Here is a 16,864-nt window from a genome sequence, read left to right as displayed (position 1 = left end):
AAATAAATCATGTGAACCATGCAACATAAAATGTTATTTCTGATCTTTATTAATAAGTAAATCTGATTATATGAAATGAGTTTTATTTAGGGCATAAAACCCAACAGAAAAAACACAGCTTAATAGTGGCTGGAAATTGCTAACACAAGAGCTCAAAATTGGGAAGACAACTTGGTGTAGTTGATATTTCAAAAATGACATGATTAGTGACAGGTTTAGATGTCTAGTGTTGAACATTATTGGCAGACAAAAAACAAAGGTAATCTTGGAGATAGAATGGCTTCTTAGATTGTCTACCTGACCTACTAAAAGAAGTAGACTCAACATGGTGCTGAGTATTCAGAGGTGGGACAACATCAGGGTGCACAACATCAGGGGTGAATCAAATTGAGGAGTTTCTGGTGTGGGATCAGTGTGTTGGTCAACATTGAGTGACTCAATAGTAGTTGGGAAAAAATCTGAGATGTGAGGTGCAAAAACACAGTTGACACAAATGGGAAGATGTGTTCATGAAACACAACATCTCTAGAATAAAATATACAATTTGTGTTAAGATCAAGAAGTTTGTAAGCTTTCATGCCTACAAGATACCCTAGAAAAACACATGTTGTAGCTCTTGGACAAAACTTAGATCTAGCAACCCCTAGAGTAGACACATAGGCAAGACACCCAAAGGGATTGAGATGGTTGTAGTTTAGCACTTTGGAATTTAGAATTTCAAAAGGTGAAATATGTTTCAAATTGGGGGTAGGTGTTCTATTAATTAAGTAGGTGGCAGTACTCACAAACTTACCCCAATAAACCAAGGGTATATGAGATTGAAACAAGAGTGCTCTAGCAAAATTCAACAATTGTTAATGTTTTCTTTCCACAACAGAAATATGTTGAGGTCCTTGAACACAAGAATGATAATATATGATCCCTAAAGAGGAGAACATTTTAGGAAATTGGAGCTCTTTAGCATTATCTGATCTGACCCCCTTAATTTGAGCTCCATACTAAGTTTTGACAAGTTGAATGAAAGCTGGTATCATAGATTGAACCTCAGATTTTATTTTTAATGAGGTGAATCCAAGTGTACCTAGAGTAATCATCAACTATGATGATGAAATATTTGAAACCTTCAGTGGTTTGTGTGTGATAAGGTCCCTAAATGTCTATGTGTATAAAATTAAAATAATGTTTAGAGATGTTATGATTGGACACAAAAAGTAGCTTTCTTTATTTAGCAAAATGACAAATGGAGCAATGAAAGTTTTGACAAGGAGAATATTGAAATTGTAAACTTTTATTGATAGAATATTTTTTACACATGAGGCATGACCAAGCCTATAATGGCATAAGGTTTCGTCACATATTTCAGAATTAACAACAGAAAACACAGAAGAAACAATTTGATCATGGAGGTAGTAAAGGTTGTTAATCCATCCCAATCACTTGTTCTTGGTAATGTCCTGAACAATACATTTGTTTGGCAAGAAGATGAATGAATAATTAGATGAATCAGATAGGGCACAGACAGATAGGAGATTAAACTGAAAACTAGGGACATAAAGAACATTATGCAACACAATGTTATGCAATTGGACAGTTCCAACAAAAGAGACTTTGGGCACTAACACCATTTGCCATTCCAACAAAATTGATTTTAGATTTTTTTTGAATGGAAGTAAACAATAAGGGGTCAAAACAGAAATGGTGTGCAGCACCTGTGTCTATAATCCAATTATTTTTAGGGATAGAATTGACATTACCAGAGATGTTGGAGACTGTTGGTTGCTGGTGATTGTGGTCAGTTTGACACTGATCAGTTTGTGTGGGAGAGACAGATGATTGAGATGATGAAGCTTGAGATTGGGATTGGAACCTCTGTGTTAGCATTACCATCATCCTTTGACGTTGTGAAGCCAAATCTTGATCCTTATAAACACTTTCTGGCTAGTACTTTCCTGTAGAAAAGTTTGCTGAAGATCGATTTCGTTGATTTCTAGGCTTGTTGGGAATTTCTTTAGGGAATCTTCCATGTAAATGATGGCTTGGTGGGTAACCATGAACTCTATAAGATTTTGAAACAGTATGACAAGGTACTCCACAGTGTGTGCAAACAGGTCTACTGTTATTGTTTTTCCTATTTCCAGGTCCATTTCCAAAAAATTGTGCAACAAATTGTCCTGCATTCTCGTTCGAATTGCTAGAATTCTCAGTCTGAGGTATGATGATTCCTCTTTGTTTTTCTTCTTAAATCACAACTGCATAAGCTTTGTTGACATTTGGAAGAGGATCTTGTAGTAAGATTTGAGAACGGACATTTATATATGATTCATTCAATCCAATTAGAAACTCAAGAACATTGTCTTCATCAAGGTATTCTTGAATAGTTTTCATAGCAGTACAAGTGTAGACCAATTATGGTCTATATTCTTGCAACAAATCCTAAAGTCTTTTGAGTCTAGTGTAGTATGAAGTAACATCATTCATACCTTAAGTCATAGTCTGCATCGATCGCTTAACCTCAAAAATTCTTGGTGCATTCTTTTGATGAAAATGCTTCTACAATTCAGACCAGATGCATGATGCATCGTCCATATACATGATGCTATCAGCAATCGTGGGAGACACTGAATGCAGGAGCCACGATATCACTAATCCATTGCAACGACTCCACGCATCATAATCTTCATCGTCTTCCTCAGGAGCTGGAAGTTTACCATTAATGAACTTGACTTTATTCCTTGCTAGAAGAGCCACCATCATCGAACGCCTCCATGAACTGTAATTCTAAGGTCCTGTAAGAATCTTTGGCACAAGAGTAGCTGATGGATTATAATCATTGGATAAGAAGTATGGGCTACATGGATCAGTATTGGGGGATAATTTGTGATCTTGCTCGAGTGCAGAGAATCGATTGGAATTGTCAGAAGTTCTTTGAACATTGCTTCGAGTTTGAGTGCTTCCTCTTCTCGCCATGGATAACAGAGAAGCAAAACAAAGAAGAAGAAAAGAAACGATGAACAAGTAGCTCACGGATCTCGTAGCTCTGATACCATAACAAAAGTAGAGAGTACAAAGTGAAATGTTCATTACACTTTATTGAATGAAAACATAGCACTTACATACAGAGCATTACACGTTCAGACCAAGAAAAATAAAGTTGTTACATAACTAACTTCTAACAGCAAATCATGACAGCTTACTAACTAACTTTAACTACCAAAGTTCAATACACAACACCTTAGCAATTTTAATAGCCCCATCAAATTCTTAACCATGATTTCTATTTTAGTCATTTCGTCAAGACTAAATTTCACTTGTCGTAATTGTTTCATGTGTGTTTTTGTTATTTTTTTTAAAAATTAATTCTTAAAATGTAGACACATATTCTTAGAATTTGTCCTTGTATTTATGCTTGTATTTCTCACTTAAACTCTTGAATTGTACTTAGATTAGTATTACACTAGTGTTATACCAACAAATCGGTTTAAATAAAATAAACATAACACTCAAAATAAAAAATATATTTAAAAAACATAATGTAAGGAGAATATTTGCAATACGTTTTATAGTTTGGGATATTTGTTTTAAGAAAACAAATATTCCGTATAAGTCATTGTTGAGAGAAACTATTTATTCTTATATAAATATAGAGTATCTCCACTCAAAATTTAGAACCAAAAGTTACATGCCGAAATATTTCTTTTTAAATTTTTTCATAGCAGTATTTGTTATAGTTACAGTATTATCTTTGTAAATTTTATAAAAATTATGAATAGTTTATAATGCCGAAATCTGAGTTCTTGATACTGTTTACCACGCGTATTCAAAAAACTTTCAAACATATTTTCGATACTGTAAACTATTTGAAATTTTTTAAAAATTTATAAAGATGATGTTGCAAGCATAACAAACACTGTCATGAAAAAATATTTTAAAAAAGTATTCCAACATGTGTTTTTGAACACAAAAGTTAACTAAAAGATTATAATAATAAGAGGTTGACCATTTCTACAATTGTAATTGATTAAGATAACAGTCACCTCTTACTTGTAGTTAACTTTATAGTATTTTTTTTGTAATGTTTCTTTTTTAGATTTTAATAGCTACCAGTGGGAAATCTATGTATAAATGATGTATACTATTTATGTATTTGACGAAAAAAAAATATGAATTCAATTTCATCCACTTAATCTTATTTCAACAAGTATGTATAGTTCTTTTTTCTTTTTCTTTAAGGACTATGTATAGTTAATTATACAATATATATTTATTCTATACATAATTTAAAAGGGTCTTTTTATTTTTACACTTCAAGATAGTTTTTTTTTTTCGCATTTTTACGGAATTTTACATAGAAATTTATATTGCAATTAGCGCTGCAATTTAAATTGCAACAAAAAATTGTACAAAAATTCTTATTGCAACAAGCGTTGCAACCACTTTATAAATAAATCGTAAATTTGAAAAAAAAAAATTAAAAAAAATAGTATATGAGGTAATTTCCTAAAATTAAGTAATAATAAAATTTTGCGTCTGAGAGAAACTTGATGTGTGCAGGGAATATTTGAAGGAACAAAAGCATATAGGAAAGAAGATGGAGGTTTACTTCTGTTCCGTCCAGACCAAAACGGAGTTCGAATGAAGATTGGCGCCGAAAGGATGTGCATGCCCTCCCCCTCTGTGTGTCAGTTTGTCCACGCAGTCAAGCAAACTGTACTCGCTAATAAGCGCTGGGTAATACAATAATTATCTCCTTCTGATATATGACTTATTTAATTAATATCAAATAATAATACATGCATATTTTAATATATATTAATATTAATTAGAAAGAGAGTCAACATAATTCATCTATTTTCTTTCATATTACGTGCATTCAATTTTATTTGAGGAAGATAAATGAGAGTGTTGTAAGCGCTGGTTAATACAATAATCATACTGTTCTGTATGAAAGATTGGATTATCATGATAATGCAATAGAGTTTGTTCCTTTTCAATATTGTGTTGAAGTAAGTGTGTGGTTTGGACGACAGAAAATATAATGGAACGTATTTTACTTAGAGCAATAAACAGGAAGTGCTAGAAATTTACGCCAAGTTGGATTGGGTGTTAGCTAGCTCGAAGTAGCTGGACATCTACACTATGACTGAAGTAACTTTCCTCCCCAGAAGGTGACTTCAACCATTGTCCAGCTATAATTTCTGTGTACCCTAGTATTAATAATGTGAGGAAGGCTTTTCGGTATTTCAGTTACTGGAGTAAGGTGGACAATTTTAAAGACATAGTGAATGCAACCTGGTCTAAAAAGATGGCTGGTTTTTCGATGTATCGTGATGTTATAAAGATAAAATGGTTCAAAAGAGAGCTTCGAGATCGTCACAAGCAGAGGGAGTTGAAGAGACAAGAAGCTACTGCTTATAAGAGGATGATTGTTTGTCTAATGGAATCACAGCTATATAAGGCCAACGGAAGACAAGATTACAAAAGAGATAGATGCATGAAGAAGCTATGTAAATGTGCACTAAAACCTTATGAATGCTTGGAGACAGAAAGCTAAGATAGCTTTGACAGGGCAGGGGATGAAAACTCCAAGCTATTTCATTCTAGCATAAGGAAGAGAAGACAACAGAAATTCGATCTACTCAATCCGAGACAAAGAAGGAAGAAGGGTAGATACTTAAGTGGATGTTATTAAAGCTTTCAATGGGTTCTATGAAAGTATTATTGGAACAAGGTTAGCAAACGGGAAACATGTAAAGAGGAAAATTGTGCAAGAAGGGAAATTCATCTCTGGTGAGCCGACTTCTTAACTAGAGATTATACCAAGGGAGAAGTCAAGAATGCCCTTTTTTCGATTCCCATTGATAAGGTTTCGGGTCCTGATGGATATAGGAGTGGTTTCTTTAAAGAGGCATGAAGATATTGTCAGGCAGGAAGTCTTTGATGTAGTGTTATCTTTTCTCCATAAGGGTAATATTCTTAAAGAGATCAATGTAACTACTATTACCTTAGTTCCAAAAAATTTCTATCCTGATACTATTGGAGATTATAGACCAATTGTTTGCTATGATTTATAAAATGGTTACCTAGCTAATTTGTAACAGGTTAAGAAAAGTTCTCCCGTTCATTATTTCTGAGAATCAAAGCAGTTTCATAAAGGGCAGGCAAATTGCACATACTATCATGATTTGTCATGGTGAAGAGGTATGACAGGAGAAGTCCAAAATCAGCTTGTATGGTGAAAATTAATTTGCAAAAAAAAAGCTTATGATATGTTGGACTGGAATTTCTTAAGACATATGCTTGAAGCTTTATGTTTTCCTACAAGATTTATTGAGCTTATTATTATATGTGTGACTACTCCTAGTTTATCATTCATGATAAATATAGTGTTACATGGGTTTCTTTCCTCTAAAAGAGGTTTGCGGCAAGGAGATCTAATATTGTCGATGTTGTTTGTCATTGGTATTTGAGTATTTGTCTCGCATGATGGTTCAAGTGGCGGCTGGAGAGGATTTCAAATTCTATCCTCGTTGTAAAAGTCTTTGACTTACTCATGTATGTTTTGCAGATGATCTTCTTCTTTTTTGCAAAGGAGACTTTACAGCTGCAAAGGCTCATGTTCTGAGACTTCACGTCTGAAAGCAAATGATAATAAGTCTGACATGTATAGACTAAGTATGACCACATATGAGATTGATGTTGCAATGTCTGGTTTTAAAAAGAGTATTCTTCCTTTTAGATATCATGTAATGAAGATAAGTCCCAAGAGAATATTTAGAGCGGATTGTGAATTTCCAGTTGATAAAATGATTAGTCGAATTAAGACTTGGAGCTCGAGGAATCTTTCTTATGGAGAGTGGTTTAAATTCAGTGCTACTAACTATTAATTCTTACTTGTCTCAGATTATTAGTGCCTAAGTCAGTAGTGCACAGAATTATATAAATATATAGAGCTTATTAGTGGAGAGGGTACTGAGGAATCGAATGGGGCTGGGTTGTAGCTTGGTCCGAGTTATGCAAGCCAAGGACATAAGGGGTTTGAGTTTTAAAGATATCGTTCTTTGAAATCTTGGAGCAATTGGCAAACATGTATGGACTATCTCGCAAAAGAAGGACAACTTATCGGTTAATTTGGTTAATGCGGTATACATAAAGGGAAAGGACTATGGGACTATGAGGTTCCACTAGATACGAGATGGTATTGGATAATGTTAGGTCCCGTTTTTCCATTTTGTGGGGCTGCTACTTTAGCGTGACTCTCACATTAATATGATATTGTCGGTTTTGGGGCTAGATATTTACGATTTTATTTTTTGACACATTCTTAAAAGATCTCATACTAATGGAGTAGGTGGAACACTTAAGACAACTCTTACTTATTCTTTTAATGTGGGACTTGGATTGATAGCCCAACAAAAAAGAATTGTCCAAACCAAGCAAAGAATCAAAGGTGTTTGCTCTCAATCAGATTCCTCTTTCAATAGATTATTTCAGGTATATGCAAAATGTTAACTTCCAATCCTCCTCTGAAGTGGCATTTTTCTCTGGTTTGGGACCGATGGTGTGTTCCGAAGCACACGTTTATTATTTGACTGGCCATCAAATGAATGCCAATTACAAAGGATAGGTTGCTCAGATTTGGAATAGCCCCAATTTCTGACTGTTTGGTGTGTGGGAGCAAGGAGGAAACTTATGAGCACCTATTTTTTTTATTGCCATTATAGTAAATTGCTTTTGGAAAGATGTTGCATATGGCTGGGAATGGAGAATACGATTGGGATGATAAACTGGATCAAAATATGTAAAGTTACAACTTGGAGAAGGAAAGTTTTTATTTCTACAATTTCTGCTCTTGTCTACCAAGTGTGGAAAAGCAGGAACATAGATGAGAAATTACCAACTATATATTGAGATTGCACAGGCTAAAGAATATTGATATGTATAAGATGAGTGAAATAGATAGAGATTGGGTGGAGATTATTTTCAAAGATTGTAATTAAAGTTGTTCGTTTGTAATGTTGCTAACACAAAGAGCTGAATATTTCCAAAAAGAAAAAATTGTACTAGTGCTTATAATACGTCTATATAAGTGCAGGTGCCGCCTTGTGAAAAAGGGTCTCTTTATGTTAGGCCTCTACTCATTGGAACTGGTCCTGTCTTGGGTTTGGCTCCTGCTCCTGAATACACTTTTCTTGTATATGCCTCTCCAGTTGGCAATTATTTCAAGGTGGGTTTTTTTTATAGTTTCTTTGATCAATTATATATTGCAACGTGATCTTCACAAGTAGTCTATTCCTCATCATCATCATCTCTTCTTGAGTTATTCATTGGTAAGCAGGAAGGTTTGGGACCATTGAGTTTATACGTTGAGGATGAATTTGATCGAGCTTCTCGTGGCGGGACTGGATTTGTCAAAACCATTTCTAATTATTCACCGGTAAGTGACTATTTTAGCATGTATGTTTAAAACTTACACTACAATTACATAATTATTAATTTGAGGAATTACTGTATATACTATTTTTTTTTTTTTTTAATTTACAGTTTGGGTTTATAAAGTGGTTGACTATTTTAAAATGTAAAAATGAAAAAGTTATGTCTTCTTTGAATATATATATATATATATATATATATGGGGTGAACTTTAAATGGGTATTACCCATGAATGGCTAAAATTAAAAAATTTTGAGTTTTTATATTTAATTTTTCTATCTAATTAAAAAAATTTCTCATTTTTATATCGTATGGGCTGAGATTGTTCCATCGGTAAAAAAAAAAATTAAAAGAAAGTTTTTTTAGTAAGAAAAATAAAAAAAGAAAAAATTGAGTTTGAGTTAAATATTTTTGTATGAATATATTTTTGATATAGTGTAAAAAGAAATATTTTTTTAATTAAATAGTTAAATTAAGCATAAAAATTTAAATTTTTAATTTAATTATTCATTGATCAAAATTCGATCGACTCGAGTATAGTTGTTTTGCACTACGTACCTAACTTTGTGTTAACCAGGTTCTAAAAGCATTAGACAGAGCAAAGAAGAATGGATTTTCAGATGTGTTGTATCTGGATTCGATTAATAAGAGACATATAGAGGAGGCGTCTTCTTCTAATATTTTCATCGTCAAGGTAAAAAATAAAACATTAATTAATTTGATGTGTTGGGTGCTTTTTAATCTTTGCTATGTATTCTCAAAGAGATCCAACTTATATTGTCAAAAGTCAATGATATATTTATTATAATTTTGTTCTGTGTTAAGGGAGATCTTATTTCAACCCCAGCCATAAAGGGGACCATACTTTCAGGAGTTACTAGAAGAAGCATAATTGAGATTGCTCTTGACCATGGTTACAAGGTAATATATCCCTTTATTTTTTGGCAAAGTGGTTACAAGGTAATAATTAAATACCAAGATTATACAATCTTAAAAAAAAGAGATGTATCCCTTTCTCGTTTGGCTAAAATAAAATTATAATTTTTAGATATGTCAGTTAAGGGTGTTCATAAAATAGCCGATCCAATCTAATCCGTACGATCCAATTCAATTCAATCCGCAAAGTGCGGATATCCGTACTTGTGCGGATTAGATTGGATTGGAAAATTCAAAATCTGCACTTGTGCGGATTGGATGTTGATTGACATATAAAAGTAACCGATCCAATCTAATCCACAGATATTTATAACAAAATTTAAAATATATATATATATATATTTATACAAATAACATTTTAATGTAAAGAAAATAGTAATTTAAAAGTCTAATACATATAATACAATCATATTGCAAAACTTAATAGATAAAATGTATATTCTATTCTTATATATTTTTTTAACATACAATTTAAAATTAAATTAAATTTTTTATATATATATACAATTTTTTTTCTTTCTTTGAATTTGTTATTTGTTATTTTATTTATGTAATGTGTTGTTGGAGACATAAAATAACTATAATTTGTTTTATTTTGTTGTTAGTTATGTGAAGAAAAAAAATATTTTTTTCATAAATAATAAATAATTTAATATTAAAAAGTAACCAATCCCAAGTAACCGATCCAATCCGCACTTTTGCGGATTGGATTGGATTGGATTTGAGCTATTGTGCGGATTGGATTGGATCCAAAAAATGAAATTCGCACTTAGTGTGGATTGGATTGGATCCAAAAAATGAAATTCGCACTTAGTGTGGATTGGATGTTGTTTGACCAAAAAAATATGGATTGGATCGGATGAATAGCCCTAATGCCAGTGTTTTTATTATAATTATTTAAGATATTTGTAAAATTTTAAGAAAATTAAAATTATTTAGGGTGTCCAAAGTTCAAAAAACTTATTGTAAAAATGTATAAAATAGGTGTTCACACATGCATGTTTGAATTATACAATTTTAAATTTTTAAAATTTGCATAATAACCTAAATAACTACAATCAACACTGTTCTACGAAAACATGAAGTTATAATCTCTCCACTAATCAAAATGGAAGAAACTCCCTTCATATACTTTAGTTTTTTTCAACAAAAAAAAAATAAAAATACATATATTTTTTAAAAAATAGAGTATGCCCACACCTGAAAAGGCATAAAAATATTTACCCATCTTAGTTATATACTATATTTTGTAAATATTTAAAAAAATTTAAGTAATTTATAGTGTTGAAAATTAAGATTTAAATATTTTGTCACAAGTAAATCTATTTTATTTTTTAAGCATGCAATACAAATTATTTAAACCTTAATTTTGTATAATGACCTATTCTAAATTTCTAAAAAATTTGTAAAATACTTTAAATAATTACAATGTAAACTATTGTATAAAGTAATCGGATTATAATTATGTAGATATTCAAAATATGTAGATGATCATTCAAAATTTATAAAAAATGTGACTAATATATAAAACAAATAATGTGCTTCTATATTTATATACTTCTTAATGGGTAATACCCATTGATGGGAACTAAAAAAAATTAATAAGGTAATAATCTAATAACCTTTTTATGGCAAGTTTCTAAAAATTATATTTATTTTTTATAAAATTAGAAATAATAATTACAACTAATAATTTGAAAAAAAAATTATAAATTATTTTTAAAAATTAATTAAAATTACTACTTTATTATTTTATGAAATTATGAGTTTATTAATAATTTATTATTGTAAAACTGAAAATCATTTACATGTATATTAATGTGTTTTTTATTAGAAGAATAGGAGCTTGATTGTGGAATCCAATTGTATTAATATTATTCATATTCTTAAAAATAAAACGCTACAATACTTCTTAATTCTTACTTAGGCTATCATTGTTAGAAAAATATTATAACCATCCAATAATTTTTTTGATATTACCATGAATCATTCTCCTAAAATAACTAATGAGGTGTTGTTCATTATTTATATTTTTAGGATTGGAAGATAATAATCTTGTCTAGGGGTCAAATATAATTTTTTGTGCTGAAATTCTTGTGTTGGCAATTGCCATAATTCAATAATGTTTATGACACTTTTTTCTTCCTTCGTTTTTTTTTTTTTTTGCTAAAATTTTCTTCATTGGTTTTGTTCTTATAGATTTGGTAAGCTCAAGTATTTTAAAAAAAAAAAATAAAAACATAGAAATAATTGTTAATTATTATAAAATTAAAGATTTTAGGTTTAAAAAAAATCTTATACATTTTATGTGTATTACAGTTTAAAGCTTAAAATTATTATTTTTTTATTTTCAGTAATGCAATTTAGAATTTTAGTATGAAGAAATTTTATAAAAAGATAAATGTACACTTTTTTTCTTTTTAATCTTTAAAATGATTTTTATTAAAAAAAAAATAGTTTGTTAATTTTTTTAGTGTGTTTTATTTTTTAAATAACAATTCCATTTATAAATTTATTATTTCTATTAATAGTTTTATCTATTTTAGGAATATAGAGAATAAGAAAATAGGAAATGTTAAATTTTTAATATTTAATTAATGATTATAAATATCAACCATTAGATATTTGATCTAATGGTCAAGAATAAATACCCATACATGGGTAATACCCATTAAGAACATACCCATATATATATATATATATATATCAATAGATAAAATACATTAATATAAATAATAATAATAATAATAATAATAATAATAATAATAATAATAATAATAAATCTTGTTCAATTCTATTATATATTCTTTTTAAATATGTAAAATTTAGAATTACATTTAACTTCAAATATTAACTTTGTTATATTTAAATTTAAATTCTATTATATTTTGTTAATTTAAATATTGTTTTTAACTATATAAAATTTAAAATTACATTTAAATTCAAATTTTAACTTGTACTATATTTAAATTTAAATTCTATTATATTTTGAAAATTTAAATTTTTTATAACAATGTTAATTTTAACGATTAACTTTAATTTTGATTGAAAGTAATAATTTCTATTAGATAGCCACAATTTATATATAAATATATCAAAATATTATTTAAATGATGCTAGTTTTTTTTTCTTTTTTGTGCTTTAATAGGAATTTATATATATATATGGGTGACTAATTAATTGTTATATTTTTATTGTAATTATCATGATTACATATTTCTTTTACCTATATTAGCAAGTTACCAATAGGTAAAACTTCTTTTTTTAAAAAAAAAAATCAATTAGTTATAATTAATTATTTTCTTAAAATAATTAATTGAATATTTAACAAAACATCTTTTAGCAATTAATAATTATAAAAAAAAATTTATATAAATTTTTACTATAATTATTTTAACAGTTAAGTTATTTAATTATAATATTTACAAAGATTTTTTTTTTTTTACAAATATTAGATTTCTTTTTACACAAATTAAAATTCTCTTTTTGTGTAATAAATTTTTTAAAAATTAATTATTTTTAAATGATATTAAATTATATTTTTATAACTAGAAGAATTAAGTATGAGTTTTTCTATTTGAATTTGAGGTTGCTTGAGGAGCTTGACTTTGTTAGACTCTTGTTTGGTTTTTTGAGTAAATGACTAGTTATCAAAAAAAAAAAAAAAAGTTTGAGGAGTTTAGCTATTTTTTTTGGAAAACACATTCAACCTATTTAACTTTTTGTATTTTATATATTTAAATAAAAAAATAAATAATTAAGTGTAATAATTTTAAATTAAAGTTATAAGTATAATAAAATTTTAATTACGAAATTATATGTGTATAATTTTAATTTATAAATAATTTTGCTATAAAAATTTTAATAATTTAATGGCAAAAAATTGCTAAAAGATCTTTAGTTAATAATAAATTATGAAAAAATAATTTAATTTTAAAATATAATTAATCATCATTAAAGTTTGATAAGGAAATAAATTAATAGGTGACTATTAGGTTATAAGTTAATTACTATTTATTTTTATTTAATTTCCAAATTAATTATAACTATTCAATGATAATCTAATGGCTAAAAAAAATGTAACTATGATGGTTAGATATTTAATGTAACTATTGAAACCTCCTATATTATATATATATATATATATATAAATATATATATTGCTTTGAGTTTGTTAGTCTTATTAGGTAAAACTAGTAGAAGTAGCAACTGCAAAGTATTTGTATTTTGTCATAATTACAAATTAAAACAAATATTAAGCAAAAGATATAATAAAATTTTGATGTATATTTAAAGTACCATAATTTTTTCAATTTATATAAAGCCAATTAAAAACTAACAACAATATATATATATATATATAAATATATATATAATTTATGTATACATATTATCAGGGTCGGCCCTAGGCATAGGCGGGCTAGGCCCGTGCCTAGGGCCCACACTTTTCGGGGACCCAAAATAAAAAAAAAATATAAAAAAATTATTAGGCTTTTATTTAAGTAAAATTTAAGTGTATTATGGGCAACAAATATTTATAGCTTAGTTGGTTGAGGTATATGACATAATGTCCAAGGTTATGGGTTCAAATCTCATAACACTCTTTTTTTGATATTTTTTTTAATATATGTTTGAGGGCCTCAAAATTTAATTCGTCTTGGTCCATATATTTTCAGGTCCAGCCCTGCATATTATAAATGGCAATTTTTGTTTTAGATTAAAAAAATTATATAATTATTACAAAAATTAATAGTTATAAACTTCAATTTGATAAAAGAAAAAAATATTAATTTAGTTTAAAGTTACTAATTATGATTAAATTATTTTGTCACTTTTTACAAAAAAGAGAAAAGGTTAAATTTTACCCTCATCTAACTTCATCGCCTTCTAATTTATACCAACTCCTTTTTTTTCCTATGAATATACCAACTCTTTCTTAAACTTGGTAGATCTTTGCAAAAAAAAAAAAAAATACATATATATATTTATATATTTATATATATGGGTGACTATTCAATGGTTACATTTTTATTGTAACCATATGGTTACATTTTTCTTTAACCTGTAATAGCAGGTTACTAATAGGTAGACTTTCTTTTTTTAAATTTAATTAATTATAATTAACTATTTTATTAAAATAATTTATTAAATAGACATTCTTTTTTTAGAATTATTTAATTATAATTAACTATTTTCTTAAAATAATTAATTAAATATTTAACAAGACCTCTTTTAGCAATTAATATTTATATTTAAATCCTTACTTGAATTATTTTAATAATTAAGCCATTTAATTATAATATTTACAATAAAATTTATTTTTTTTACAAAAATTAAACTTCTTTTGACACAAATTAAAATTCTCTTCTTATACTAAATTTTCAAATAATTAATTATTTTTAAATGATATTTAATTATTTTGTTACAATTGTATGAACTAAGTATGAGGCCTCAAGCTAATCAATCGATAACAAGTGCAGCCATTTTTTTTTCTAAAAAATCCTTCAACTTATTTTATTTTTTATTTTTTAAATATTTAAATAAAAAAAATTAAATAATTAAGTGTAATTATTTAAAATTAAGATTACAAGTATAATAAAATTTAAATTATGAAATTATATGTGTATAATTTTAAATTATAAAAAGTTTTGCTATAAAATTTTAAATAAATTAAGTATAAAAAAAAAATTGCTAAAAGATCCTTATATAGTAATAAATTGTAAAAAAAATTAATTAATAATTATAATTAATTTAATTTAAAATATAATTAATCTTAATTAAAGTTTTATAAAGAAATAAATGATTAGGTTACTTTCAGGTTACAAGTTATTTATTATTTATTTTTATTTAATTTCCAAATTAATCACAACCATTTAATAGTAATCCAATGGCTTAAAAAAATGTAACCATGATGGTTACAATAAAAATGTAACCATTGAAATCTCTTCCATATATATATATAGCAATGAATGGACAACAATGTTGTAAAAGGAACAAATGACATCTAAACTTACCTGGTATTTGGTTGGAGGTGATGGAATAGTAAGAAAATAATTTTTATTTTATTATTTTGTTTGATTATATTGAAATGCTACTCAAGTAGAATTATCTTTTCATCATTTTAGTTGAATAATTATTTCATTTTTAAAAGAAAAGGAATGAATATTCAGAAAAATTCATATATTTTTTATACATTTTAAATTTAACTCTATTTTATTCTTATTCTTATTCTTATTTATATTTCCATTTCTATTATTATATACTCATTCCTCCTAACTAAACACTACTTAAATTTAAACAAATAACAACCATCATATTTAATTTTGCTAGACAGAATATTAAGTTGTTTGCTTTTTTAGTTGTTATATGTTTATGTAGTTAATTATATTTTAATGATCTCAGGTTAAAGAGTGTGACATTACAGTGGATGAATTGATGGAAGCAGATGAGGTATTTTGTACGGGAACAGCAGTAGGTGTTGCTTTTGTTGGTTCTATTACATATCACAACAAAAGGTATTTCAAATGTCCACTTATTTTATTCGAAAAAACAAAAATTTCTATTTATTTTATTTTTACTTTTTAAAACCTCACTAAATTCGAAATACTACCACTAAAATATGAAAGAGATATTTTTTTCCTGTCTAATTCTTTTCAAATGTGTTAATGTGAAGAGTCGGATTCAAAACCGGTTCTCAAACGGTATCTCATAAACTCTACACAAGTCTTGTTGGGATTCAAAGGGGTGTCATTGAGGACAAGAAGGGATGGATTGTTGAGATTGCTTAACTTTACAATATATTTATCCAAAAATTCTTTGGTAATGGCATGTATTTTGGTCACATTGATAAGAACGTCTGAGACCTAAAAATTATAATCCAATTTTCTTTTATAGGACAGTATACAACATCTCTAACAATTTTTCATGACATTCTCAATAATATAAAGTAGTGCAAATAAATTTCAAAATAATGAGTTTTACACATGAGGAGTGCTTCAGAAACAAATGTTGGAATATATAAATATATATATATATATATTTAAATTTTTTTGAAAGCTGTCTTCATTATAGTTATAATATTATTTTTTGTACATTTTTGAAAAATTTTAAATTGTTTACAATATCTGCAACAAAGTTCCTGATACTTTGACTTACTACACGTATTAAAAAAACTCCAAACCTTCAATCGATATTGTAAATTACTCGAAATTAATTTTTTAAAAATTTAGTATTATTATTGGGATTGGTGCCCTTAAATCATATATCTATAAAATTATTACTGGATATTTAAATAAAAAAGTATTATTCACTCATAATTGTATGTAATTTACATGTAATTTATCTAGAACAGATCCTTTGTGATTTAGTAAACTACTGAATTAAGTATATATATGAGATTGTACACGAGGATTTAATTAAAAAAAACATAACATAAATGAATTATATTGTCCTTAATTGTTAATATTATAAGTGGGAGTTTTGATATTAATTAAGGTTA

The 16,864-nt window shown here is 27.4% G+C and overlaps 1 protein-coding gene across 2 annotated transcripts in view; it reads left to right on the top strand.

Moving 5' to 3' along the window:
• Positions 1-16,334, top strand: part of LOC115712735 (branched-chain amino acid aminotransferase 1, mitochondrial) — a 66,630-nt gene extending 50,296 nt beyond the window's left edge. For both annotated transcript variants that reach the window (XM_030641086.2, XM_030641093.2), the window contains exons 4-10: positions 4,552-4,728; positions 8,093-8,224; positions 8,336-8,434; positions 9,008-9,124; positions 9,256-9,351; positions 15,769-15,881; positions 16,040-16,334. In XM_030641086.2, coding sequence (XP_030496946.2) covers positions 4,552-4,728; positions 8,093-8,224; positions 8,336-8,434; positions 9,008-9,124; positions 9,256-9,351; positions 15,769-15,881; positions 16,040-16,154 — 849 coding nt within the window. In that variant the 3' untranslated portion in view covers positions 16,155-16,334. The remainder of the gene's footprint in view (positions 1-4,551; positions 4,729-8,092; positions 8,225-8,335; positions 8,435-9,007; positions 9,125-9,255; positions 9,352-15,768; positions 15,882-16,039) is intronic.
• Positions 16,335-16,864: the final 530 nt, after the last annotated feature.

Source organism: Cannabis sativa, chromosome X (assembly GCF_029168945.1).
Source record: "Cannabis sativa cultivar Pink pepper isolate KNU-18-1 chromosome X, ASM2916894v1, whole genome shotgun sequence".
In the NCBI taxonomy this organism is placed as follows: Eukaryota; Viridiplantae; Streptophyta; class Magnoliopsida; order Rosales; family Cannabaceae; genus Cannabis; species Cannabis sativa.
This window is presented reverse-complemented; position numbering and strand designations above follow the sequence as displayed.